Source organism: Oncorhynchus mykiss, chromosome 25 (genome assembly GCF_057628025.1).
Source record: "Oncorhynchus mykiss isolate SJ-2025 chromosome 25, ASM5762802v1, whole genome shotgun sequence".
NCBI classification, from domain to species: Eukaryota; Metazoa; Chordata; class Actinopteri; order Salmoniformes; family Salmonidae; genus Oncorhynchus; species Oncorhynchus mykiss.
Genome location: NC_143046.1, coordinates 83,351,301 through 83,377,624, shown reverse-complemented (window position 1 = coordinate 83,377,624; position 26,324 = coordinate 83,351,301). Strand labels below are relative to the sequence as shown.

Sequence of the window (26,324 nt, the reverse complement as noted above, 5' to 3'; positions counted from 1 at the left end):
AACACAAAGAGTGCATAATAAGGGACTAATGCTAATTAATATAAACATAAACAAACATAAACATAAACACAAACACAAACACAAACACAAACATAAACATAAACACAAACATAAACACAAACATAAACACAAACATAAACATAAACACAAACACAAACACAAACATAAACATAAACAAACATGAACACAAACATAAACACAAACACAAACATAAACATAAACACAAACATAAACACAAACATAAACACAAACATAAACACAAACATAAACATAAACATAAACACAAACACAAACACAAACATAAACATAAACAAACATGAACACAAACATAAACACAAACACAAACATAAACATAAACACAAACATAAACACAAACATAAACACAAACATTAACATTAACATTAACATTAACACAAACATAAACACTAACACTAACACTAACACTAACATTAACATTAACATAAACATAAACATAAACATAAACATTAACATTAACATTAACATACCCATTAACATTAACATAAACATTAACACAAACATTAACAGTAACATTAACATTAACATAAACATTAACATTAACATTACCATGAACATGAACATGAACATGAACACAAACACAAACATACCCATTTAAGTTCTCCACGTCTTCTATGGTCTCAGGGAAATCGATGCCTCTCATCTCTGGTAATAGCATGACCAGTCCACTGGACAACACGGTCATGACACCTACAGATAGACATGGTACGGTATTGTCAAGCAGTGGAGCTGACCGTTCTGAGATGCAGAGATGTGAGCTGTATATCACAGAAAGATCAATCGTTTGACGTCAATGTGAGAGTTTAATAATATGTTCTTCATCAATTTATCTGCATGTATTTCTAAAATACAAAATATGCAAAGAAGAGGAGGGCACTCAACAAAGGGGAGTGGTGGTGCAAAGGAATCTTTGCAAAGGAAAAGGCACAAAAATACAAAATAAATGCAAATATATATATATATATATATATTTGAAAAATGTAAAATACAATTGTGAAATACCATAGAGGAAGAGAGGCAGTTCCTGCCAGATACTGGCCAGTCTGTAGAGCAAGAAAGGGGCAACTATTGCTCCTATATCACTGGCTGATGAGCACACAGACACGCCCAGGTTTCTGTCAAATACAAGCGATATTAGTCTTGATATACAGTACACTCACTACGTCATATCAATATGATTTCATTATTATTTTCAAACACTCGATCATACAGTAGTGTTTACACATATTCCAATGTGTATTATTGCATATTACTGTTACGGTTCACATACACTTAGGTTGGAGTCATTAAAACTCGTTTTTCAACCAACCACACATTTCTTGTTAACAAACTATAGTTTTGACAAGTTGGTTAGGACATCTACTTTGTTCATGACACAAGTAATTTTTCCAACAATTGTTTACAGACAGATTTTTTTCACTTATAATTTACTGTATCACAATTCCAGTGGGTCAGAAGTTTACATACACTAAGTTGACTGTGCCTTTAAACAGCTTGGAAAATTCCAGAAAATGATGTCATGGCTTTAGAAGCTTCTGATAGGCAAATTGACATAATTTGAGTCAATTGGAGGTGTACCTGTGGATGTATTTCAAGGCTTACCTTCAAACTCATTGCCTCTTTGCATGACATCACAGGAAAATCAAAAGAAATCAGCCAAGACCTCAGAAAATAAATTGAGACTTCCACAAGTCTGGTTCATCCTTGGGAGCAATTTCCAAATGCCTGAAGGTACAACGTTCATCTGTACAAACAATAGTACGCAAGTATAAACACCATGGGACCACGCAGCCGTCATACCGCTCAGGAATTTCTGTCTCCTAGAGATGAACGTACTTTGGTGTGAAAAGTGCAAATCAATCCCAGAACAACAGCAAAGGACCTTGTGAAGATAATGGAGGAAACAGGTACAAAAGTATCTATATCCACAGTAAATCAAGTCCTATATCGACATAACCTGAAAAGCTGTTCTGCAAGGAAGAAGCCACTGCTCCAAAACCGCCATAAAAAGGCCAGACTACGGTGTGCAACTGCACATGGGGACAATGGGTACTTTTTGGAGAAATGTCTTTTGGTCTGATGAAACAAAAACAGAACTGTTTGGCTATAATGACCATCGTTATGTTTGGAGGAAAAAGGGGGAGGCTTGCAAGCCAAAGAATACCATCCCAACTGTGAAGCACAGGGGTGGCAGCATCATGTTGTGGGGGTGGCAGCATCATGTTGTGGGGGTGCTTTGCTGCAGGAGGGATGGTGCACTTCACAAAATAGATGGCATCATGAGGGCGGAAAATTATGTGGATATATTGAAGCAACATCTCAAGACATCTGTCAGGAAGTTAAAGCTTGGTCCCAAATGGGTCTTCCAAATGGAGAATGACCCCAAGCATACTTCCAAAGTTGTGGCAAAATGGCTTAAGGACAACAAAGTCAAGGTATTGGAGTGGCCATCACAAAGCCCTGACTTCAATCCCATAGAAAATGTGTGGGCAGAACTAAAAAAGCGTGTGCGAGCAAGGAGGCCTACAAACCTGACTCAGTTACACCAGCTCTGTCAGGAGGAATGGTCCAAAATTCACCCAACTTATTGTGGGAAGCTTGTGAAAGGCTACCCGAAACGTTTGACCCAAGTTAAACAATTTAAAGGCAATGCTACCAAATACTAATTGAGTGTATGCAAACTTCTGACCCACTGGGAATGTGATGAAAGAAATAAAAGCTGAAATAAATCATTCTCTCTACTATTATTCTGACATTTCACATTCTTAAAATAAAGTAGTGATCCTAACTGACCTAAGACTGGGAATTTTTACTAGGATTAAATGTCAAGAATTGTGAAAAACTGAGTTTAAATGTATTTGGCTAAGGTGTATGTAAACTTCTGACTTCAACTGTATATATGACAGCAGTGTTGTGTTCGAGACCGCCTAAAGCGAGACTCAAGACCAAGACCGGAGAAGACCGAGACCAAAAAAATGGGAGTCCATTTCAAGACCATGATTGTAATTTTGTCAAATAATCACCATAATAAGAGTTCTAAATGTCCAGTATTTCTGTGTTCATATTTCACAACAACATGTGGATTCTTTAGACATTTAGAATAGTGAAAAAATGCATTCTGGGGGAAAATAGAGCCACTATACAAATTATTACTAACCCAAACACAGTGGGGAACAATGGGCCTTCTACTCCTTTAGAGAAGGGCTAAGGATTTATACAAATAATTATTATAATAATAATTATCATTATATTATTATTTTCAATTATGTTCTGATTTAATCTCTTGAGGTTTTATTGGAAAGGAAAGAGTTAACACTGAGGAGACTTGTGATCATTGCCCTTGCTAGTTAGATTGTATTGACATTTCCAGCCTTAGTTACATTCGTCCGTTTTTGTCCAGAATATTGAGTCATTGAAACTGAAACAGTGCATCCTGAATGGAGGCAGCAAACTATGTACCAGACCAGCTGTGATTTACAACCAGATAGCAATATTTGTTTTGTATTGGTGAATTATATTAATCATGCATTGAACTGCATCCATCTATTCTGACAACAATGCCTTAATGTACGTCATGGAACGTTGAGTCAAATAGGACATATTTTAAAACCTCTTATGAAGTTAGTTTTGTAGGATAAATTGGGAATTTTATATTTTTGACTGATGTTATGATTTGATTTGGTTTGTTTCATATCTGCAAAGTATTTAAAACATTGTCAGTTCCACTTCAAACTCACCGGTTACTTTGTGTGCTAAATGCGACATTGTTGTGCAATGGGAAGTAATAGTTGTACATTTCGGCCCTATCCAATGTAGTAGTGGTGCTGTAACATCATGCTGTGTGTGACTGCTGTCTTTCCATCAGCCCTATCCAATGGAGTAGTGGTGATTTAACATCATGCTGTGTGTGACTGCTGTCTTTCCATCAGCCCTATCCAATGGAGTAGTGGTGATTTAACATCATGCTGTGTGTGACTGCTGTCTTTCCATCAGCCCTATCCAATGGAGTAGTGGTGATTTAACATCATGCTGTGTGTGACTGCTGTCTTTCCATCAGCCCTATCCAATGGAGTAGTGGTGATTTAACATCATGCTGTGTGTGACTGCTGTCTTTCCATCAGCCCTATCCAATGGAGTAGTGGTGATTTAACATCATGCTGTGTGTGACTGCTGTCTTTCCATCAGCCCTATCCAATGGAGTAGTGGTGCTTTAACATCATGCTGTGTGTGACTGCTGTCTTTCCATCAGCCCTGTGCAGTGGAGTAGTGGTGATATAACATCATGCTGTGTGTGACTGCTGTCTTTCCATCAGCCCTATCCAATGGAGTAGTGGTGATTTAACATCATGCTGTGTGTGACTGCTGTCTTTCCATCAGCCCTGTGCATTGGTGTACTGGTGCCTGGAGATGTGGGTATACTCTAATTTTGCCAGAAAGTTACCAAACGGTCATGTCCAATCAATGTCCAATCAATCATGGAGTGGTTCATGTGGACCTCCCTTGGAAAACCACTGTGCTCGTGAACCTTGGAGGAAGACCAGCAGTGAGAGGTTCATGTAGAATGTAGCCCATAACAGAGAAAGGCCCCCTGAGTGAAAGATCCTGTGTTTTCCTATAGATTTGTCAGATTTTCACTCTCAAAATCACAATTTTGTTTTTATAGAAAAAATGCAAGCATTTGATGGTCTAAGTCCTCAACAATGCTTAAACCACATCAATCTGATTGGGTGGGCCTGTCAGGTCTTGACTCCCCATTGGGTGGGCCTGTCAGGTTCTGGCTGATTTTGGCATGGAATGACATCGGTAGCATGCCCAAACCAGTTGAGAGCTGAACACTCTTGCTGCCTGCAGATTCTGTTGAAACTAGGCTATGTGAATATATTCCACGTGCTTAGCGATTGGGTAAGCTACTTTGTGCACAATTTCTCTTTTGTACTAATCATACACCTCCACTACACTACTTTGATACACATCAGTAGGGATTAAGAAGTGAGTTTACGCAATGCCCACTGACAAAAAGTGGGTACACGGTTATACCTGTGTATACCCTCTACTACACTGTCCCTTTCTGTTTTACAAAAAGTGCCCTCTCTTACATGAGTGCGCTGGTATTACGGATGCTGTCCTTTCAGAATCACCAACCTGTCACTTACTGAAGGCCTATAGGTTCGCCACTTCACAAACATGTCTATAATAGACAAAGCTGTTAAGATATTAATGTTTAAAGAATGGTGTATATGTTTGGACTGGTGAGGCGGTTTTATGTGTTGACTGAATGGAAACGGATAATTCAGAGTTTTTTACTCCGCTGGTCTCAGCTGATCTCGTGAAGAAATTGCGAGTCCTCATTTGCCCGAGACCGAGTCAAGACCGCATGACACCGAGACAAGACCGAGTCAAGACCGCATGACACCGAGACAAGACCGAGTCATAATGTGGTAACGAGACCGAGTCAAGACCGCATTACACCGAGACGAGACCGAGTCAAGACCGCATGACACCGAGACGAGACCGAGTCATAATGTGGTAACGAGACCGAGTCAAGAGCGCATGACACCGAGACGAGACCGAGTCAAGACCACATGACACCGAGACAAGACCGAGTCAAGACCGCATGACACAGAGACAAGACCGAGTCAAGACCACATGACACCGAGACAAGACCGAGTCAAGACCGCATGACACCGGGACAAGACCGAGTCAAGACCGCATAACACCGAGGCAAGACCGAGTCAAGAGACGCATGACACCGAGACAAGACCGAGTCAAGACCGCATAACACCGAGACAAGACCGAGTCAAGACCGCATGACACCGAGACAAGACCGAGTCAAGACCGCATGACACCGAGACAAGACCGAGTCAAGACCGCATGACACCGAGACAAGACCGAGTCAAGACCGCATGACACCGAGACAAGACCGAGTCAAGACAGCATGACACTGAGACAAGACCGAGTCAAGACCGCATGACACCGAGACAAGACCGAGTCAAGACCGCATGACACCGAGACAAGACCGAGTCAAGACCGCATGACACCGAGACAAGACAGAGTCAAGACCGCATGACACCGAGACAAGACCGAGTCAAGACCGCATGACACCGAGACAAGACCGAGGTAAGACCGCATGACACCGAGACAAGACTGAGTCAAGACCGCATGACACCAAGACAAGACCGAGTCAAGACCGCATGACACCGAGACAAGACCGAGTCAAGACCGCATGACACCGAGACAAGACCGAGTCAAGACCGCATGACACCGAGACAAGACCGAGTCAAGACCGCATGACACCGAGACAAGACCGAGTCAAGACCGCATGACACCGAGACAAGACCGAGTCAAGACCGCATGACACCGAGACGAGACCGAGTCATAATGTGGTAACGAGACCGAGTCAAGAGCGCATGACACCGAGACGAGACCGAGTCAAGACCACATGACACCGAGACAAGACCGAGTCAAGACCGCATGACACAGAGACAAGACCGAGTCAAGACCACATGACACCGAGACAAGACCGAGTCAAGACCGCATGACACCGGGACAAGACCGAGTCAAGACCGCATAACACCGAGGCAAGACCGAGTCAAGAGACGCATGACACCGAGACAAGACCGAGTCAAGACCGCATAACACCGAGACAAGACCGAGTCAAGACCGCATGACACCGAGACAAGACCGAGTCAAGACCGCATGACACCGAGACAAGACCGAGTCAAGACCGCATGACACCGAGACAAGACCGAGTCAAGACCGCATGACACCGAGACAAGACCGAGTCAAGACAGCATGACACTGAGACAAGACCGAGTCAAGACCGCATGACACCGAGACAAGACCGAGTCAAGACCGCATGACACCGAGACAAGACCGAGTCAAGACCGCATGACACCGAGACAAGACAGAGTCAAGACCGCATGACACCGAGACAAGACCGAGTCAAGACCGCATGACACCGAGACAAGACCGAGGTAAGACCGCATGACACCGAGACAAGACTGAGTCAAGACCGCATGACACCAAGACAAGACCGAGTCAAGACCGCATGACACCGAGACAAGACCGAGTCAAGACCGCATGACACCGAGACAAGACCGAGTCAAGACCGCATGACACCGAGACAAGACCGAGTCAAGACCGCATGACACCGAGACAAGACCGAGTCAAGACCGAGACAGGTCCCGAGTACTACAACATTGACTACCAGTATGTAATCCAGGTTGTAAAAACGTTAGGGTTGAGCAGCATTAATGACTTGAGTTTGATGTTGTTATTTGGTCCTACTCTCACCTGAGAGGTGTTGGATACAGCTCAGAGTTGGCAAAATTGACCGTCTCAAATCCAATGGCGACAGAAAGCCTCCCAATGATTGCTATGGCTTTCTTCAGCCACAGATAGTCTATAGAAGATGAAAAAAGAAAGGTGAATAGATTAAACTACCCATCATATTTTAACGGCCAAATTAAGCAGAATGGTCATCCCAGAAATGTTAAGGATGGGAATACAACAGATAATCTCATAACGAAAGTAAACGATCAGAAATAAAGAGAGGAATATAAAAACGAATAAAAGGGGGAAAAGCAACTCTCAGAATCCATCATTTTCAGTCTGAGCTTCACCATGTCAGTTAACATCAGAGTTGTGTAACTGAGTTTTAATTGGTTCTTCACCATGTCAGTTAACATCAGAGTTGTGTAACTGAGTTTTAATTGGTTCTTCACCATGTCAGTTAACATCAGAGTTGTGTAACTGAGTTTTAATTGGTTCTTCACCATGTCAGTTATCATCAGAGTTGTGTAACTGAGTTTTAATTGGTTCTTCACCATGTCAGTTAACATCAGAGTTGTGTAACTGAGTTTTAATTGGTTCTTCACCATGTCAGTTATCATCAGAGTTGTGTAACTGAGTTTTAATTGGTTCTTCACCATGTCAGTTAACATCAGAGTTGTGTAACTGAGTTTAATTGGTTCTTCACCATGTCAGTTATCATCAGAGTTGTGTAACTGAGTTTTAATTGGTTCTTCACCATGTCAGTTAACATCAGAGTTGTGTAACTGAGTTTTAATTGGTTCTTCACCATGTCAGTTATCATCAGAGTTGTGTAACTGAGTTTTAATTGGTTCTTTACCATGTCAGTTATCATCAGAGTTGTGTAACTGAGTTTTAATTGGTTCTTCACCATGTCAGTTAACATCAGAGTTGTGTAACTGAGTTTTAATTGGTTCTTCACTATGTCAGTTATCATCAGAGTTGTGTAACTGAGTTTTAATTGGTTCTTTACCATGTCAGTTATCATCAGAGTTGTGTAACTGAGTTTTAATTGGTGCTTCACCATGTCAGTTAACATCAGAGTTGTGTAACTGAGTTTTAATTGGTTCTTCACCATGTCAGTTAACATCAGAGTTGTGTAACTGAGTTTTAATTGGTTCTTCACCATGTCAGTTATCATCAGAGTTGTGTAACTGAGTTTTAATTGGTTCTTTACCATGTCAGTTATCATCAGAGTTGTGTAACTGAGTTTTAATTGGTGCTTCACCATGTCAGTTAACATCAGAGTTGTGTAACTGAGTTTTAATTGGTTCTTCACCATGTCAGTTATCATCAGAGTTGTGTAACTGAGTTTTAATTGGTTATTCACCATGTCAGTTAACATCAGAGTTGTGTAACTGAGTTTTAATTGGTTCTTCACCATGTCAGTTATCATCAGAGTTGTGTAACTGAGTTTTAATTGGTTCTTCACCATGTCAGTTAACATCAGAGTTGTGTAACTGAGTTTTAATTGGTTCTTCACCATGTCAGTTATCATCAGAGTTGTGTAACTGAGTTTTAATTGGTTCTTTACCATGTCAGTTATCATCAGAGTTGTGTAACTGAGTTTTAATTGGTGCTTCACCATGTCAGTTAACATCAGAGTTGTGTAACTGAGTTTTAATTGGTTCTTCACCATGTCAGTTATCATCAGAGTTGTGTAACTGAGTTTTAATTGGTTCTTCACCATGTCAGTTAACATCAGAGTTGTGTAACTGAGTTTTAATTGGTTCTTCACCATGTCAGTTATCATCAGAGTTGTGTAACTGAATTTTAATTGGTTGACCTCCATCTTCAGCTTGAAATGCCACCACCAGGAGCAACGTGGGATTGAATCCCACCCCAACCACTTCTCACTTTTTCCTCTCTACCATAACATCTGCATTCTGAGCTTAATAATATAATAATGCAGAAAGTGGACAAGTCTCTATTCTCCTATTTCAAATAATACATTCAAATACCAACTCACCTACTGAGACGAAGGGCACTATGAAGCAGGCGACTCCTCCTATGAAGTTAGACACAGCCATGAGAGGTCTCCGTCCAACCCTGTCCACCAACAGGTAGAAGATGAGGCCGGTGGGCAGCTCCACGGCTGCAGAGATGAAGAAATCCCGGAAGATATTGTTTCCAGTGATCGCCAGGCGGAGAACCAACCCTTGGAAAACCACCGCGCTCGTGAACCTTGGAGGAAGATCAGCAGAGAGAGGTTCATGTGGAATGTAGCCCATGACAGAGACAGGGTGATGTTTTTGGATTCATTGATCTGAGGACTTCATGTACAGATAAAGTATTATTTGACGGGCGTCACGGAACAGCATGCGGCACTCACCTGGCACAACATCATTTAATTTCCATGGTGATGAGGAGGATGTGTGGCATTTGTTCAATTAAATGCAGTAAAATATTTTCTCCAGTTGAGTGCAGCATGATATGATACAAACTGCATCTGAATGCAGCCTAGTCTATTACAAATAAACTCTTTGAGTGGAACAGTAAACATCATGTACAGTGCACATTCCTGGCACCAGCCATGACAGTCATTTGGTGTATGTGGTGAATTTTCTAAACTCTTAGTACAAACATCCAAACTGGTAAACACTTGTGTAACGAAACCAGTTTAACATTCAAAACCTTTCATTGTGCATTCATTTTGTTTGTAGACATCACCACACAACCATTGACAAAAAAATATATATATGTGTTGTGGATGGGATAGAGGAAAAGTCACAGGTTCAATCCCAGAGCTCGGCACTGGTTTAAATTTGTTCTGTTTCAACCCTGTCTCAAACCTTAACCCTTACCTTCCAAATTTGACGTTTACCCCCGCACTGGACAAACGTTAAATACTTAAGTGAGACTGTGATATCTTGTTGCCCAGTTGGCTTGTCTCTTACCAAGCGTAGATGAGGATCAGAGTGTTTCTCCTCATGTTGGACGTCCTAAACAGATCCATGAATGACGGACGACTTATCTCTGCCTCCTGCTCCTGCTTCTCCTCCAGAGGATCAAACTGAAAAAAGACTGATATGTGATAAGTGATATGCCTGACAATATTCCTGATGATACCCCCCCACCCCCCCAGTGTGTGTATAATTTAACCATAACCATACTCAGAAGAGAGCTCCCTAAAGCACAATAAGATGTTTCAGACACTATTCTGAAGAGAGCTCCCTGAAGCACATCAAGATGTTTCAGACACTACTCGGAAGAGAGCTCCCTGAAGCACATCAAGATGTTTCAGACACTACTCGGAAGAGAGCTCCCTGAAGCACATCAAGATGTTTCAGACACTACTCGGAAGAGAGCTCCCTGAAGCACATCAAGATGTTTCAGAAATCAAAAGTAGGCAACCTCTCTAAAATTCTCAGGGACAGTTCTCTTATTGCACTTGGTAATGTTTTTAGCGATCCTCATAGCCTCTTTGGTTCTTCGTTGTGACAACAACCAGCGAGGAGATTCTGGAATGAGCCTGAAATGGAAAATATATTTTTATTATTTTCTAATAATAATCAGCTTAATTTCATAGGTTTTACTCAAACCCCTGGACACCACACACTATAGCATCATCAAGGTAGATTGCATTTTTATAAAGTATAATTTTGCATTCCAATTTCATAAGTCATGTCACAATGGTTGGTGGCCAGAACAACAACTGTCACCTGTCAGCTGTGTGTGCGTTTGTGTGTGTGTGTGTGTGTGTGTGTGTGTGTGTGTGTGTGTGTGTGTGCGTGCGTGCGTGCGTGCGTGCGTGCGTGCGTGCGTGTGTGCGTGCGTGCGGAAATATTGACATATTACCAAAAGTAAGTGATGAAGATGAAGCAGGGGAGACTCATGGCCAGCTGCAAGGTTTTCCAGGAGGGCAATAAGTATGCCAAGAGAGGTAGGATGGCCATCCCAGTGGAATAAAAGGTGCGGGACAGCAATGAGACAAACTTCCGGTTGTTTGAGCCAAAGAACTCAATGACTATCAAAGACAAAAACAAGAAAGACCACAATAACAGAAACGTCAAAGCAGGAGCCGGTACAGAACGGAGCACAAAATCTCCCATATCATTCCTCTGAACACTAATATGGACGCTGACTTTCTACCTAAAAACTGGAAGAACTTGTCCCGATTGGTATTTTTAAATCACCAATGAATGATCTTGAGACTGATTGCCTGACCTGTCAATGTTTTTAATTTGCTGTTTTTGATTTTGTTATTATCTTGTGAATTCTATGGTTTTTACTAGATTACTTGTAGTTTTTTATGTTGTTTGTCTGGTATTCATGTTGTTTGTCTGTATAACGCTCTTGAAAAATAGATTTTAAATCTCAATGAGCCCTTCCTGGTTAAATAAAGGTTAAATAAAAAAATACATAAAAATAATTATAAAAAACCTTGTATGGACTGTGTTCCTGTGTTCCTGTGTTCCTATTTTTCTGTGTTCCTGTGTTCCTGTGTTCCTATTTTTCTGTGTTCCTATGTTCCTGTGTTCCTATTTTTCTGTGTTCCTATGTTCCTGTGTTCCTGTGTTCCTGTGTTCCTATTTTTCTGTGTTCCTGTGTTCCTATTTTTCTGTGTTCCTGTGTTCCTGTGTTCCTATTTGTCTGTGTTCCTATGTTCCTGTGTTCCTGTGTTCCTATTTTTCTGTGTTCCTGTGTTCCTTTGTTCCTATGTTCCTGTGTTCCTGTGTTCCTGTGTTCCTATTTTTCTGTGTTCCTGTGTTCCTTTGTTCCTATGTTCCTGTGTTCCTGTGTTCCTATTTTTCTGTGTTCCTGTGTTCCTATTTTTCTGTGTTCCTATGTTCCTGTGTTCCTGTGTTCCTATTTTTCTGTGTTCCTGTGTTCCTGTGTTCCTGTTTTTCTGTGTTCCTATGTTCCTGTGTTCCTATTTTTCTGTGTTCCTGTGTTCCTATTTTTCTGTGTTCCGGTGTTCCTATTTTTCTGTGTTCCTGTGTTCCTATTTTTCTGTGTTCCTGTGTTCCTGTGTTCCTATTTGTCTGTGTTCCTATGTTCCTGTGTTCCTGTGTTCCTATTTTTCTGTGTTCCTGTGTTCCTTTGTTCCTATGTTCCTGTGTTCCTGTGTTCCTGTGTTCCTATTTTTCTGTGTTCCTGTGTTCCTTTGTTCCTATGTTCCTGTGTTCCTGTGTTCCTGTGTTCCTATTTTTCTGTGTTCCTGTGTTCCTATTTTTCTGTGTTCCTGTGTTCTGTTTTTGTGTTCCGTGATTTATAATTTTGCATATATTATTAATACATTTTTACTTTGTAAAAACAATGCCCATGTGTTTCAGTGATGTTATATGTGACTGCATTTCTAGTCAACAAAGAGCAGAGAACACCTCCTTTACATAGCAGTATTTCACATTTAATAAAGGCTGGATTCTGGTGCTTCCATACCAGTCACTGTGATTTCAATAAAGAACTTACTAAACACATAGCTGACTGTCCATGCTCCCTTGCAACAGAAGCCCTGGAGAACTCTGAAGAGCAGCAGCAGGGGGTAAGAGGGTGACAGCATCACAACTATCCCTGACACCCCCAGGCCAAACATAGACAGGATGAAACAGGGCTTCCTTCCAAACCTGTTGGAGGGGGAATAATGAAAGTGGAAGAATGCAACTGACATCATTTAAACGATTAAGTAGCATGTCCGAATAACTACTTTTAAGGAAAGGTAGGCTACTACTTCAGAAAGGCAGTAGTAACCTACCTAACTGTGTTTTTACTCTGCTGCATAAGGGGAATGATCCCATAATACCTATACATGTTATCTTGACAGTATTTATTTACAGTAAATAAACAGCTGCTTTGGAGGCATTTACATTGATTGATGCTCTGTATTATTATCATCACAGTGTTGAAACAAAATGCTGGTGTACCTGTCTGCCAAGTATCCAGTGACAAAAGCACCAATGAAGAACCCTCCAGCCAGGGACACCTGAATCAAATCTGCAAGCCATGAATCCTCACACACTAAGGAAAACTGGGATAGATAAAGAAACGAGTAAATACATAGATAACATGATGTATATTGGTGACAAATGCACCTTTTATATTGCTGAGAAAACAGATCCTTGCTCAAGGGGGTGACGTCATGCTTAGTTTAAGATGAAGGAGTGACCCTTCTCACTGATGCTGACATGCTGTCAAATTATCAATGATAAATGTTGCACTTTAACTTTTGTTGGTATTTGTAGTTATCCTGAATAATAGGCTATTCAGTAAATTTACTGACCATGCACTTGCAACAGATTGTAATGAATTCATTCCTGACCCTGACTTGGCTCTAGAACATGTATCCTTCCTATTTGTTTCTCTGGCAGATAAACACACCCCTTTTAAACAATTCAGAGTGAAAGATAGATCTAACTCTTAGTTTTGTTCTGAGTTATCTGAGCTTATTCAGATGAGAAATCAGGCCTGGGCCAAAGACTCTGTAGTGGACTGGTCATTTTTCAGACAATTGAGAAACAGATGTACTATCTCGATTAAACAAGCTAAATCAAGCTACTTTTAAAGCTCCATCTCTGACTCTGCTGGTGATCCTTCTAAATGTTAGAAAACAGTCAATTGCACTAAAGCTTATAAATTCCTCTCCTTCCCTGCCTAAGCGAGTTTTGTCTGACGCTGGCATCATAAATGAGAAGAATGGGATGAGTGATGCTTTTAATCATCATTTTATCTCAGACGTATTTTTATTTGAGAGAAACCGTGGTCTAATTGACGTTGGTCAGTCAATCGACTGCTCTTCCCACTCCCAGCCTCTAGCTGACTTGTCGGGTAACACATCAACTTCTAGTGAATCTTTGTTTTCATTTCAGCAATTTACTATCTGTGATGTGCTAGATGCCGTGCTTGTGATTGATGTATATAAAACAATCCACTTGGGCTGATATGCTTGATCCGATATGCTTGATCCATTTTCGCAGCAGCTCTCTGCCCCCCTCATTGCTGAACCATTAACCCATTTATGATTTTTAAATATTTGTATGTATTTATTATGGGTCCTTGGCAAAAAAAAATGATGGCTGCCTTGGCAAAAACCTATGTTGACAGAGCTCCAGAGTTCCTCCGTGGAGATGAGAGAAGCATCCAGAAGGACCACCATCTCTGCAGCACTCCACCAATCAGGCCTTTATGGTAGAGTGGCCTATGCATATGTAATCGTGTGTTTAGTGCATATGTTATCATGTGTGTGTATAGTGTGTATGTTATCGCTTGTGTGTATGCAAGTGTCTGTGTCTATGTTATCTTTCAAATCTATTCTAAATGTACACCAGTCAAGTTTTAGACCAGGTCATAGCACTATCTCTGCTGCAGCCCTAGTTATAAATGATGTGCTTAATTGTATGGATAAAGGGCAACATTCTGCTGCCCTCTTCCTTGACCAGTCAAAGGCTTTGGATACTGATGATCACTCACTGCTAATTCAGAGGCATTTCTTAATTGGCCTAGACCAGGCTGCATGTAACTGGCTAATAAATTACTTGACAGACAGAACTCAATGCATATCTACTGATGGTGCTAAATCAGGTTTCCTGGATATTACAAAAGGTTTGGGTCCTTTACTTTTTAGACGAACAATATCGACATGTCTGTAAAAAAAATTAATCTGTGCAACTTCCAGCACGTGTTGACTGTGAACACTGAGGCAGTACTTGCTTTAAGTTACAGTTCTACTGTGAACACTGAGGCAGTACCCGCTTTAAGTTACAGTTCTACTGTGAACACTGAGGCAGTACCTGCTTCAAGTTACAGTTCTACTGTGAACACTGAGGCAGTACCTGCTTTAAGTTACAGTTCTACTGTGAACACTGAGGAAGTACCCGCTTTAAGTTACAGTTTTACTGTGAACACTGAGGCAGTACCTGCTTTAAGTTACAGTTCTTGTAGTTGTGCTCTTGTAGGAAGCAATCACTTCCATTGCTGACTACAAATGATATATAACTGAGCTAATAACTCACTAGCTAGCAAAGGATATGAACAAAATGTGCACATGTGGCTACATGCCGCTCTCTCTTTGATCTCATGACAAGCGCATCTACCTGCGACCGCTCCTGCTGTACAAGTAAAAGACACAGATCCATATATGGCAATGGACTATTTGCATAAAGGCCTACTTGCAGCGCTGATTGGTTATTCCGCACGAGTCTGTGCACAGTACAGCTGAGTCAGGTGCAATAGAATCCAACTCTGATGCGTTCTGCCTACAATAAAATATATTGCATAGTTCGTTTTGTTTCGGTATGTTGCATTGAAAGAGAGGTTAATATTTTGTTGATTCGATCACAATTGTCACAGTTAAGAGAAACGTCGATAGTCTTAACTAACAGGGAAACCCTAGAAAGTTGCATGTAATTCAATCTGGTGCTTCTCTCTGTGGAGTGATATTTATTCTGTGCTCTGCACGGCAGTCTTGGTGCAGTAGTACTACGTTAGTGAATATAGGTCTAGAGCACCATAAAAACAGTTCTGATGATTTGAGCATATGTACTTTGGATGGTGTCCATATTGATCATGTCCCTGGATAGATGAAACGCTGTCTTTTAAAAAGCATATTGAGGGGTTAATAGAAAATGACTTAAGTAAAAGTGAAAGTCACCCAGTAAATAAGTCTAAAATGATTTGGTTTTAAATATACTTAAGAAGCTGAGAATAAAAATAATTTTCTATAGAAATAGGTTCTGCCTCTCGATAAGTAGTAGAAAGCAGGTTATTCAGTCAAAGTTCCTATCTGTCCAAGACTACGACGACAGCATTTATCACAGGAGGTTGGTGGCACGTTCATTTGTGAGGACGGGCTCGTGGTAATGGCTGAAGCGAAATTATTAGAATGGTATCAAACACACGGTTGCCATTCCATTTGCGACGTTCCAGGCATTATTATGAGCCATCCTCCCCTCATCATCCTCCACTGTCATCTATATGAACACAGCTGCTACTTCATTAAAGCTGTTAGATGCAGTTTATTATAATGCACTGCACTTCATTATGGGCAACAGTTTAGCACTCATCACTGCATTCTAGAAAGTTGGTTGTCCCTCTTTGATGTCATGTGGGGTGATACATTGCTATGTTTTCCTTTACAAAAAAATCCCACTGTACCTAACATCATCACTAAACTTTAGACATACGAGTTACCACCCCTGGTCTCAGGGATGGAGAACTCTGTAAATTCCGTTGGTCTCTACTGAGTTAGGAAAATCAGCTTTTAGTTCTTGCATCATAATTGAGGAACAATCTTCAAAATGTCCTGAAATGTGCTGTTTTGATGCCTATAGGTCAATTCAGAAGGCTGATTGAGGACCTTTTTACTGATGAATATCTTTGTTTTTTATGACCATGTTTTTCTTTCTGCTTGCATTTTGTATTTAAATTGATGGGTGTATTTTCTGTAATTTAGTTCAGGGCTCATCTGTAAAATATACATTTCATCTCACTATGACTCCCTGATAAAATGAAGGTTAAATAAAAGGAATTCATTCATTCATTCGTTCAATTATTTCTTAGTAGAATTTGAGCTCCTGAACTTCCAGACACAGCGGGGTTTTTTGAAGACCAAATTTACCTCTGAAACGATAGTAGTGCGAGACGGATCAAACACCCAGCCGCTATCGCACGCGACTACTGGTAACTGGGTGAGATTAGAAATCAAGGGCCAGTCGATGAGGTCACTGCAATTGCTCTGGCTGCCGTTCCAGAACTTCCAGGCCACATCGAACCTCTGGCAGCGGCTGTAGGTGCCCAATGCGCCCTGTCCCGACTCATCCAACAGCGGGACGGTGAGTTCACGCAGCTCCTTGTCTGTCCAGTCACATTCATCCTGGATGTGCTCTGTCCCGGAGGTCCGGCACCAGTGCACGGGAGTGTTCCCCAAGAACACGACTCCTACGAGGACGAACGCGAAGGTCAGCACCGGCAGAGATCCGAGGACAGTGATTCTCCTTTGGTATGGTCCGTAATCTCCGATGTGGACGAGCAGGTCATCTAAATTCGTCATTGTTTTATTTCTTTATCTTGGGTTGACAGATGTCACTGGTGGCGAGGAGGGCTCATCATCCTTTTAAAAAGAGGGTCAAGTAATTTGACAAGGCAATTCTTTTGTTCAAGTCAATCATTTGGTTAGGTTGACTCCATGCGTAATTGTAGCTTACTACAGATGTAGAATCTTCATTTGATCACTCTGTTGCTGCTGATAATTGTCCTGCACAGCAGGAAATGCAAACTTGTAGCGTATTCAATGTTTAAAAATGCTTTTAAAGTTTGTAATTTCAACTTTGAAATGTCAGACTTGATTTGCCCTAACAAAATGTTAACAACCCGTAAAAAAAACAACAACATTTAATTATAATAATTCACATTTCCTTTTTCTTCAGGATCATTTTCCTGCTGTAGCAAACTGGCTCAAATGAATATCCTACATATGTAGAAGTAGAGGTGGGGCTAGTCTAGAGACTTGTTCAAAGTCCCTCAAAGAGAAGGAGAAGACACTCAAGAAAGGGGCTTCATGACCTAAGCAGAACTGTGGGCTCAGTAGGCTAATGTACATTGAACTTGATGTGTACAGATGTATGATCTTAACTTGATCACCCTGTTGCAGAACTTTTCTGCAGTGCAAGAAATGTAAAACTCGTAGTGTATTTGAGATTTTTTTTAAAGATTCTGCAGGTTGTAAGTTACACTTTGAAATTTCAGAATTGATTTTCCCCAACAGAAATATACATTAATTCCAATCCACATAATAATCCTAATGTCCTGTTGCTACATTATTATTTTCCTGCTGTAGCAAACTGGCTCAAATTAAGATCCTACATCTGTATAGGTTGACAGTCTGAAGTGTTTTCTGCCTGTAGATGACTTCAAGGGAGAGACCTTTTCTTGGTACTCTGCCCATACACTGTACACTATGCAACATATATATGCAACATATTGCATTTAGCCTATATAACATGCAATATGTAACATGAACATTTTACAATATATGTGACAGATATTATACAATAATGAGTTGAACATCAAATGAAAGTAAACATATTCAGAGTCTAAAAATAATGCAGACTACAATATCCCCTCAGACTTATTTATTTCATAAAATCATTTTATAGAACAACTGACTAAATGTCACAACTTTATTTAATTCAATATATAAAGCATGACAATATAACTCACAAGAGTCCATTCGAAGCATTCAAAGGCTGTTTCAATAGGTCATCTTGACTATTTATTTTTGTTATTTTTTAATCCCCCTTCCATGCAGGAGGCCTTTTGTCTTTTGGTAGGCCATCACTGTAAATAAGAATTTGTTCTTAACTGACTTGGCTAGTTAAATAAAGGTAAAATAAAAAATTTAATAAAACAATTTAAAAATCTATCTCGTCTGTCCAGTTGCGCAACATTTCAAGAGAGATACGGACAGCTTGTTTATTTTCCTAACTTGGCCTTGAGTACCGGGGCACGGGACATAATAATAAGACAACCACAAGTCAATACATAACTGTTTTGAGGATTTGTACAGAATGTGAGATTGAATACAAATAAATGCCCCCCAAAAATCCCCTTGAAGTTCATTTCCTTTTTGTCTTTCCTACACACTGCGTTGTCATGGCACCGAAACAAAATAGGAACAATATTCCAGGACGATATTACATTTCTTTATTCGACAAGGACAAACCTCGCATGTTTACAAATGACACCCTAAACCCACATTAAATAGGTAATAAGGTGCCTGGTCAAAACTAGTGCACTAGGCTATAGGGAATAGTGTGACATTTGAGACAGCCCCTGTAGATAACATGGACGTTCAAAGGAGACCTTGTCCTCATATGAAGCTATGTGTTACCCATCTGGATGTAATAAACAGGACTCTTCATTTTGCATGACAGACCATACACGGGTCACTGCTCTTCAGCAGAGTTGCCCTTTTACTACATCTGGCTTTAATGGTCACAACTGTTATTAAAGTCTAAGTTTTATAACTTCTAGATCTTCTTTACATTAAAGGCAATAAAAGATCTGAGGACTCATTTTGAAAGTTGTGTGCTTTGACATATTTCAGATTCACTGAATTCACATTCTCTAAGATACAGCTGTCTTGAATATACTGTAAAGAATAGCGTGTCAATATAACATGCCCAGGTATACTGCTCTTCATAATACAATGTTCTATTAGTATTTTATACATAATGATCACTAGACTAAAAAAAGATACTAAAGAACTACCTAGAAATAATTGACCCAGGTTATCTGTAATCATGAGCTAAACAACAACAATCAAAACTGTGCCGCATGTCTGCACCTTTATGTACCATAGTAGGTACAGTAGAAGAACCAAGCATGGGTACATGACTGACATCTACGGCATCCAAAACACTTTCAAAAAAGGTATACAACAGCAAGCAATTCATGATAACAAATGCAATTGGGGGGGGGGGGGGGGGGGGTTATAAATCAAAGCAAAGCTCTGATATTCAAATTCTATTTATTCAAATGCATAACTTAAAATCTGTAAGCAATACAAAAAAATTAGAATTCACAAGGGTATCTGATAAGAAATGAGGGAATATCATATGATTTATCTCTGGACTGATCAGCTACTACAGAACATGTTTGTTTTGTCATGGGTCTTGATAGTCTTATTCAGTGCCTTCAGAAACGATTCATACCCTTTGACTTATTCCACCATTTTTTTGTGTTACAGCCTTTTTTTCTCACCCATTATACACACAATACCCCATAATGACAAAGTGAAAACATGTTTTTCAATTTTTTTTCTCACATTTATTGAAAATAAAATACAGAAATATCGAATTTACATAAGTATTCACACACCTGAGTCAAAACTTGTTAGAGTCACCTTTAGCAGTGATTACAGCTGTGAGTCTTTATGGGTAGGTCTTCGGAGCTTTGCACACCTAGATTGTACAATATTTGCCCATTGTTCTTTAGAAAATTCTTCAAATCTGTCAAGTTGGTTGTTGATCATTGCTAGACAGCCCTTTTCAAGTCTTGCCATAGATTTTCAAGCAGATTTAAGTCAAAACTGTAACTCGGCCACTCAGGAACATTTACTGTCTTCTCGGTAAGCAACTCCATTGTAGATTTGGCCTTGTGTTTTAGGTTATTGTCCTGCTGAAAGGTGAATTAATCTCCCAGTGTCTGGTGGAAAGCACACTGAACAAGGTTTTGCCTGTGCCTAGCTCCATTCCGTTGAACTTTTATCCTAAAAACCTCCCCAGTACTTATCGATTACAAGCATACCCATAACATAATGCAGCCACCACTATGCTTGAAAATATGGAGAGTGGTACTCCGTAATGTCACGCCCTGACCTTAGAGAGCCGTTTTATATTTCTATTTGGTTAGGTAAGGGTGTGATGTGGGGTGGACATTCTATGTTTTGTTTTCTATGTTTTTTTATTTCTGTCACGTTCTGACCATCGTTCTTGTGTGTTTTCCTTGTTTTAGTGTTGGTCAGGACGTGAGCTGGGTGGGCATTCTATGTTGTGTGTCTGGTTTGTCTATTTCTATGTTTGGCCTGATATGGTTCTCAATCAGAGGCAGGTGTTAGTCATTGTCTCTGATTGGGAACCATATTTAGGTAGCCTGTTTTGTGTTGGGTTTTGTGGGTGATTGTTCCTGTCTTTGTGTTTGTGGCACCAGATAGGACTGGTTCGTTTTTTTTCTTCATGTTTCTTGTTTTGTAGATTGTTGTATTTTCATCTTTATTAAAGATGTACAAAACTAACCACGCTGCATTTTGGTCCGCCTCTCTTTCACCAGAAGAAAACCGTTACAATTTCTATGTTTTGGCCGGGTATGGTTCTCAATCAGGGACAGCTGTCTATCATTGTCTCTGACTGGGAATCATACTTAGGTAGCCCTTTTCCCTCCTTTCAGGGTGGGTAGTTATCTTTGTTAGTGGCACTATAGACCTGTAAGCTTCACGGTTGTTTTTAATTTCTTGTTTTGTTGGCGACATTTTAATAAAAGTAAAATGTACTCTCACCACGCTGCCCCTTGGTCTCCTTCCGACGACAGCCGCGACACGTAATGTGTTGTATTGAATTTGCCCCAAACATCAAATGTTGTATTCAGGACAAAAAAAATCATTGCTTTGCGCCATTATTTTTCAGTTTTACTTTAGTACCTTGTTGCAAACAGGATGCATTTTTTGTAATATTTTTTATTCTGTACAGGCTTCATTCTATTCACTGTCAATTAGGTTAGTGTTGTGGAGCAACTACAATGTTTTTGATCCATCCTCAATTATGCCCTATCACAGCCATTCAACTCTGAAACTATTTTAAAGTCCCCTTTGGCCTCATGGTGAAATCCCTGAATGGTTTCTTTCCTCTCTGGCAACTGAGTTAGGAAGGACACCTGTATCTTGTAGTGAAAGTGTTATTATTAACTTCACCATGCTCCAAGGGATATTCAATGTCAGCTTTTTTTGTTTTTTTAAACCATCCACCAATAGGCACCCTTCTTTGTGAGCCATTGGAAAAACTCATTGGTGTTAGTGGTTGAATCTGTGACTCAAGACATTTAAACTTTTCATGGTTTATTCATTGATAGAAAATTCAAAAAACATAATTCCACTTTGACATTATGAGGTATTATGTTAGGCCCGTGACAAAAACATCTCAATGTTATCCATTTTAAATTCAGTCTGGAACACATCAAAATGTGAAAAAAGTCCATGGGTGTAAATACTTTCTGAAGGCGCTGTAAAAGATTGTTAGACCATGTGAGATTTGGTTCTCGCTTCTGAGATTAGTTTAGCTAGGTACTGTAGTCTCCTAACAGCTGCTGTTCTTCTCTGGCACTGGAGACCACGGTCCAGGGGTATTCAAATCTTACTCTACAAGTACTGCTGTTCTACCTCAATAATTAATTGCGCCCACCTGGTGTCTCAGGTCTAAATCAGTCCCTTATTCAAGGGGAAGAATTTAAAAAAGCAGTGATCTAGCTTCAATGTCCTTGGGACGTCACAAAATGTTTGCCTTATTAATCAGTCATCAGGACATTGTGTCATGGTATGCTGGAGGTTTTGTCTGGTTCCCGGTTGTTCCTGGGGATGTCCCCAATTAAGTTTTTAGGACATTCTTGGGATGTTGTCTCATGGTCCCCTGGAGGTTTTGCCTAGATCCCGGTTTGTCCCGTGAACGTTTTTAGGACGTTCTTGGGACGTGATGTCATGGTTCCCTAAAGGCCCCTTGAATGTTCTTGGGACCTTGTGTCATGGTCCTCTGGAGGTTTTTTGTCTAGTTCCGGGGACGTCACCTGATTGTCGCAAAAAAATATTCTCCCCACCCAAAAAACTGACCCAGGACACGTGCGCCCTAGTTTCATTACACATCACCCCTTGTTACTGTTGCCAAGGACAACAAGACCCTGAATGGTGAACCACTGATCCAATCACATCTCTTTGTCTTTGGGCAACACTAGGGACACACACACAGTGCTTTTAACATAGTGTTTTCAATTTACAAATATGACCAACTTTGACTACATTGTGTGTGTTTATTCATAAAGTAATGATTCATTGACATGTTCTCAGCTGGCATTTAAACTCACATCCTCTTGGTTCATGGCATTCTAATCTCCTTCCTATACCACCTTGTTTGTACTGAAGACTGATTTCATCTGTAGGCTTATCCCTACACTTTGCACTTCAATGTAACTATCATCTTTGTTAAAAAAAATACACAGAAGAAAAACTATTATATTTATCTTATCGATTCAGGAGTAAGGATAAAACAGAATAATATACAGTACCCCAACAGCATACTTTTAAAAATCTAGACAAGTCAGTTAAGAACACATTTTTATTTACAATGATGGCCTACCACGGCCAAACCCTAACGAAGCTGGGCCAATTGTGCACCACCCTATGGGACTCAGCCGGTTGTGATAGAGCCTGGAATCAAACCAGGGTCTGTAGTGACACCTCTACCACTGAGATGCAGAGATGCAGTGCCTTAGACTGCTGCTCCACCGTGGAGTATGTACTGCAGGTCTGTCTATAGGACTGTCCATATGTCCTCTACTGCAGGTCTGTCTATAGGGCTGTCAGTATGTACAGCAGGTCTGTCTATAGGACTGTCAGTACATACTCTACAGCAGGTCTGTCTATAGGACTGTCAGTACATCCTCTACAGCAGGTCTGTCTATAGGACTGTCCATATGTCCTCTACAGCAGGTCTGTCTCTAGGGCTGTCAGTATGTACAGCAGGTCTGTCTAAAAGACTGTCCAAATGTCCTCTACAGCAGGTCTGTCTTTAGGGCTGTCAGTACGTCCACTACTCCAGGTCTGTCTATAGGGCTTTCAGTATGTACTGCAGGACTGTCTATAGGACTGTCAGTATGTACTGCAGGTCTGTCTATAGGACTGTCAGTATGTACTGCAGGTCTGTCTATAGGGCTGTCAGTATGTACTGCAGGTCTGTCTATAGGACTGTCAGTATGTACTGCAGGTCTGTCTATAGGGCTGTCAGTATGTACTGCAGGTCTGTCTATAGGACTGTCAGTATGTACTGCAGGTCTGTCTATAGGACTGTCAGTATGTACTGCAGGTCTGTCTATAGGACTGTCAGTATGTACTGCAGGTCTGTCTATAGGGCTGTCAGTATGTACTGCAGGTCTGTCTATATGACTGTCAGTATGTACTGCAGGTCTGTCTATAGGACTGTTAGTATGTACTGCAGGTCTGTCTATAGGACTGTCAGTATGTACTGCAGGTCTGTCTATAGGACTGTCAGTATGTACTGCAGGTCTGTCTATAGGACTGTCAGTATGTACTGCAGGTTTGTTTATAGGACTGTCAGTATGTACTGCAGGTCTGTCTATAGGACTGTCAGTATGTACTGCAGGTCTGTCTATAGGACTGTCAGTATGTACTGCAGGTCTGTCTATAGGACTGTCAGTATGTACTACAGGTCTGTCTATAGGACTGTCAGTATGTACTGCAGGTCTGTCTATAGGACTGTCAGTATGTACTGCAGGTCTGTCTATAGGACTGTCAGTATGTACTGCAGGTTTGTTTATAGGACTGTCAGTATGTACTGCAGGTCTGTCTATAGGACTGTCAGTATGTACTGCAGGTCTGTCTATAGGACTGTCAGTATGTACTGCAGGTATGTCTATAGGACTGTCAGTATGTACTGCAGGTATGTCTATAGGACTGGCAGTATGTACTGCAGGTCTGTCTATAGGACTGTCAGTATGTACTGCAGGTCTGTCTATAGGACTGTCAGTATGTACTGCAGGTTTGTTTATAGGGCTGTCAGTATGTACTGCAGGTCTGTCTATAGGGCTGTCAGTATGTACTGCAGGTCTGTCTATAGGACTGTCAGTATGTACTGCAGGTCTGTCTATAGGACTGTCAGTATGTACTGCAGGTCTGTCTATAGGGCTGTCAGTATGTACTGCAGGTCTGTCTATAGGACTGTCAGTATGTACTGCAGGTCTGTCTATAGGACTGTCAGTATGTACTGCAGGTTTGTTTATAGGGCTGTTAGTATGTACTGCAGGTCTGTCTATAGGACTGTCAGTATGTACTGCAGGTTTGTTTATAGGGCTGTTAGTATGATCTATACAGCAGGTTTTGCACACACCTACTCATTCAAGGGTTTTTCTTTACTTTTACTATTTTCTACATTGTATAATAATAGTGAAGACATCAAAACTATGAAATAACACGTGGAATCATGTAGTAACCAAAAAAGTGTTGAACAAATCAAAACTTATTTTATATTTGAGATTCTTCAAAGTAGCCTGGCTCTCATGAGGACCGCCACATGAAAGGAAGACCCAGAGTTACCTCTGCTGCAGAGGATAAGTTCATTAGCGTTACCAGCCTCAGAAATTGCAGCCCAAATAAATGCTTCACAGAGTTCAAGTAACAGACACATCTCAACATCAACTGTTAAGAGGAGACATGGTCGAATTGGTCGAATTGCTGAATGGTCGAATTGCTGAAAATAAACCAATAAGAAGAAGATACTTGCTTGGGCCAAGAAACACGAGCAATGAACATTAGACTGGTGGAAATCTGTCCTTTGGTCTGATGAGTCCAAATTTGAGATTTTTGGTTCCAACCGCCGTGTCTTTGTGAGATGCAGAGTAGGTGAACGGATGATCTCTGCATGCGTGGTTCCCACCGTGAAGCATGGAGGGGGAGGTGTAATGTGTGGGGGTGCTTTGCTGGTGACACTGTCAGTGATTTATTTAGAATTCAAGGCACACTTAACCATCATGGCTACCACAGCATTCTGCAGCGATACACCATCCCATCTGGTTTGCGCTTAGTGGGACTATCATTTGTTTTTCAACAGGACAATGACCCAACACACCTCCAGGCTGTGTAAGGGCTATTTGACCAAGGAGAGTGATGGAGTGCTGCATCAGATGACTTGGCCTCCACAATCCCCCGACGTCAACCCAATTGAGATGATTTGGGATGAGTCGGACCGCAGAATGAAGGAAAAGCAGCCAACAAGTCCTCAGCATATGTGGGAACTCCTTCAAGACGGTTGGAAAAGCATTCCAGGTTAAGCTGGTTGAGAGAATGCCAAGAGTGTGCAAAGCTGTCATCAAGGCAAAGGGTGGCTACTTTGAAGAATCTCAAATATAAAATATATTTTTCATTTGTTTAACACTTTTTTGGTTATTACTACATGATTCTATGTTGTTTCATAGTTTTGATGTATTCACTATTATTTTACAATGTAGAAAATGTTTAAAAATAAAGAAAAACCCTTCTGACTGGTACTGTATATCAGCCTACTCCCAGCTGTATAAAGTCCTCAACAACATTCTGCATTTCCTTACATGTAGAGCGAGATAGAGAGCAATAACAGTAGATAATCTGTGTAACTTCTGTGTGTGCTGTTCAAAGGTTAATATAATGTGATGAATGAGATAAAGTTGATTATTACTAAATGCATTGGCTCTAATAAAGTTGATCTCACAAAGGTGTTTACATTCAAAGT

At 40.6% G+C, this 26,324-nt stretch overlaps 1 protein-coding gene across 1 annotated transcript in view; it reads right to left on the bottom strand.

The window, feature by feature from the left end:
- The window catches only part of slc22a3 (solute carrier family 22 member 3), a 30,265-nt gene extending 11,529 nt beyond the window's left edge, over positions 1–18,736 (bottom strand). The window contains exons 1-10 of the mRNA XM_090219332.1: positions 16,901–18,736; positions 13,212–13,315; positions 12,760–12,914; positions 11,146–11,314; positions 10,702–10,819; positions 10,245–10,360; positions 9,317–9,531; positions 7,330–7,438; positions 1,039–1,151; positions 265–726 (exon numbers count right to left, since the gene is read on the bottom strand). Of these exons, the coding sequence (XP_090075458.1) occupies positions 265–726; positions 1,039–1,151; positions 7,330–7,438; positions 9,317–9,531; positions 10,245–10,360; positions 10,702–10,819; positions 11,146–11,314; positions 12,760–12,914; positions 13,212–13,315; positions 16,901–17,332 (1,993 nt within the window). The 5' untranslated portion in view covers positions 17,333–18,736. The remainder of the gene's footprint in view (positions 1–264; positions 727–1,038; positions 1,152–7,329; positions 7,439–9,316; positions 9,532–10,244; positions 10,361–10,701; positions 10,820–11,145; positions 11,315–12,759; positions 12,915–13,211; positions 13,316–16,900) is intronic.
- Positions 18,737–26,324: the final 7,588 nt, after the last annotated feature.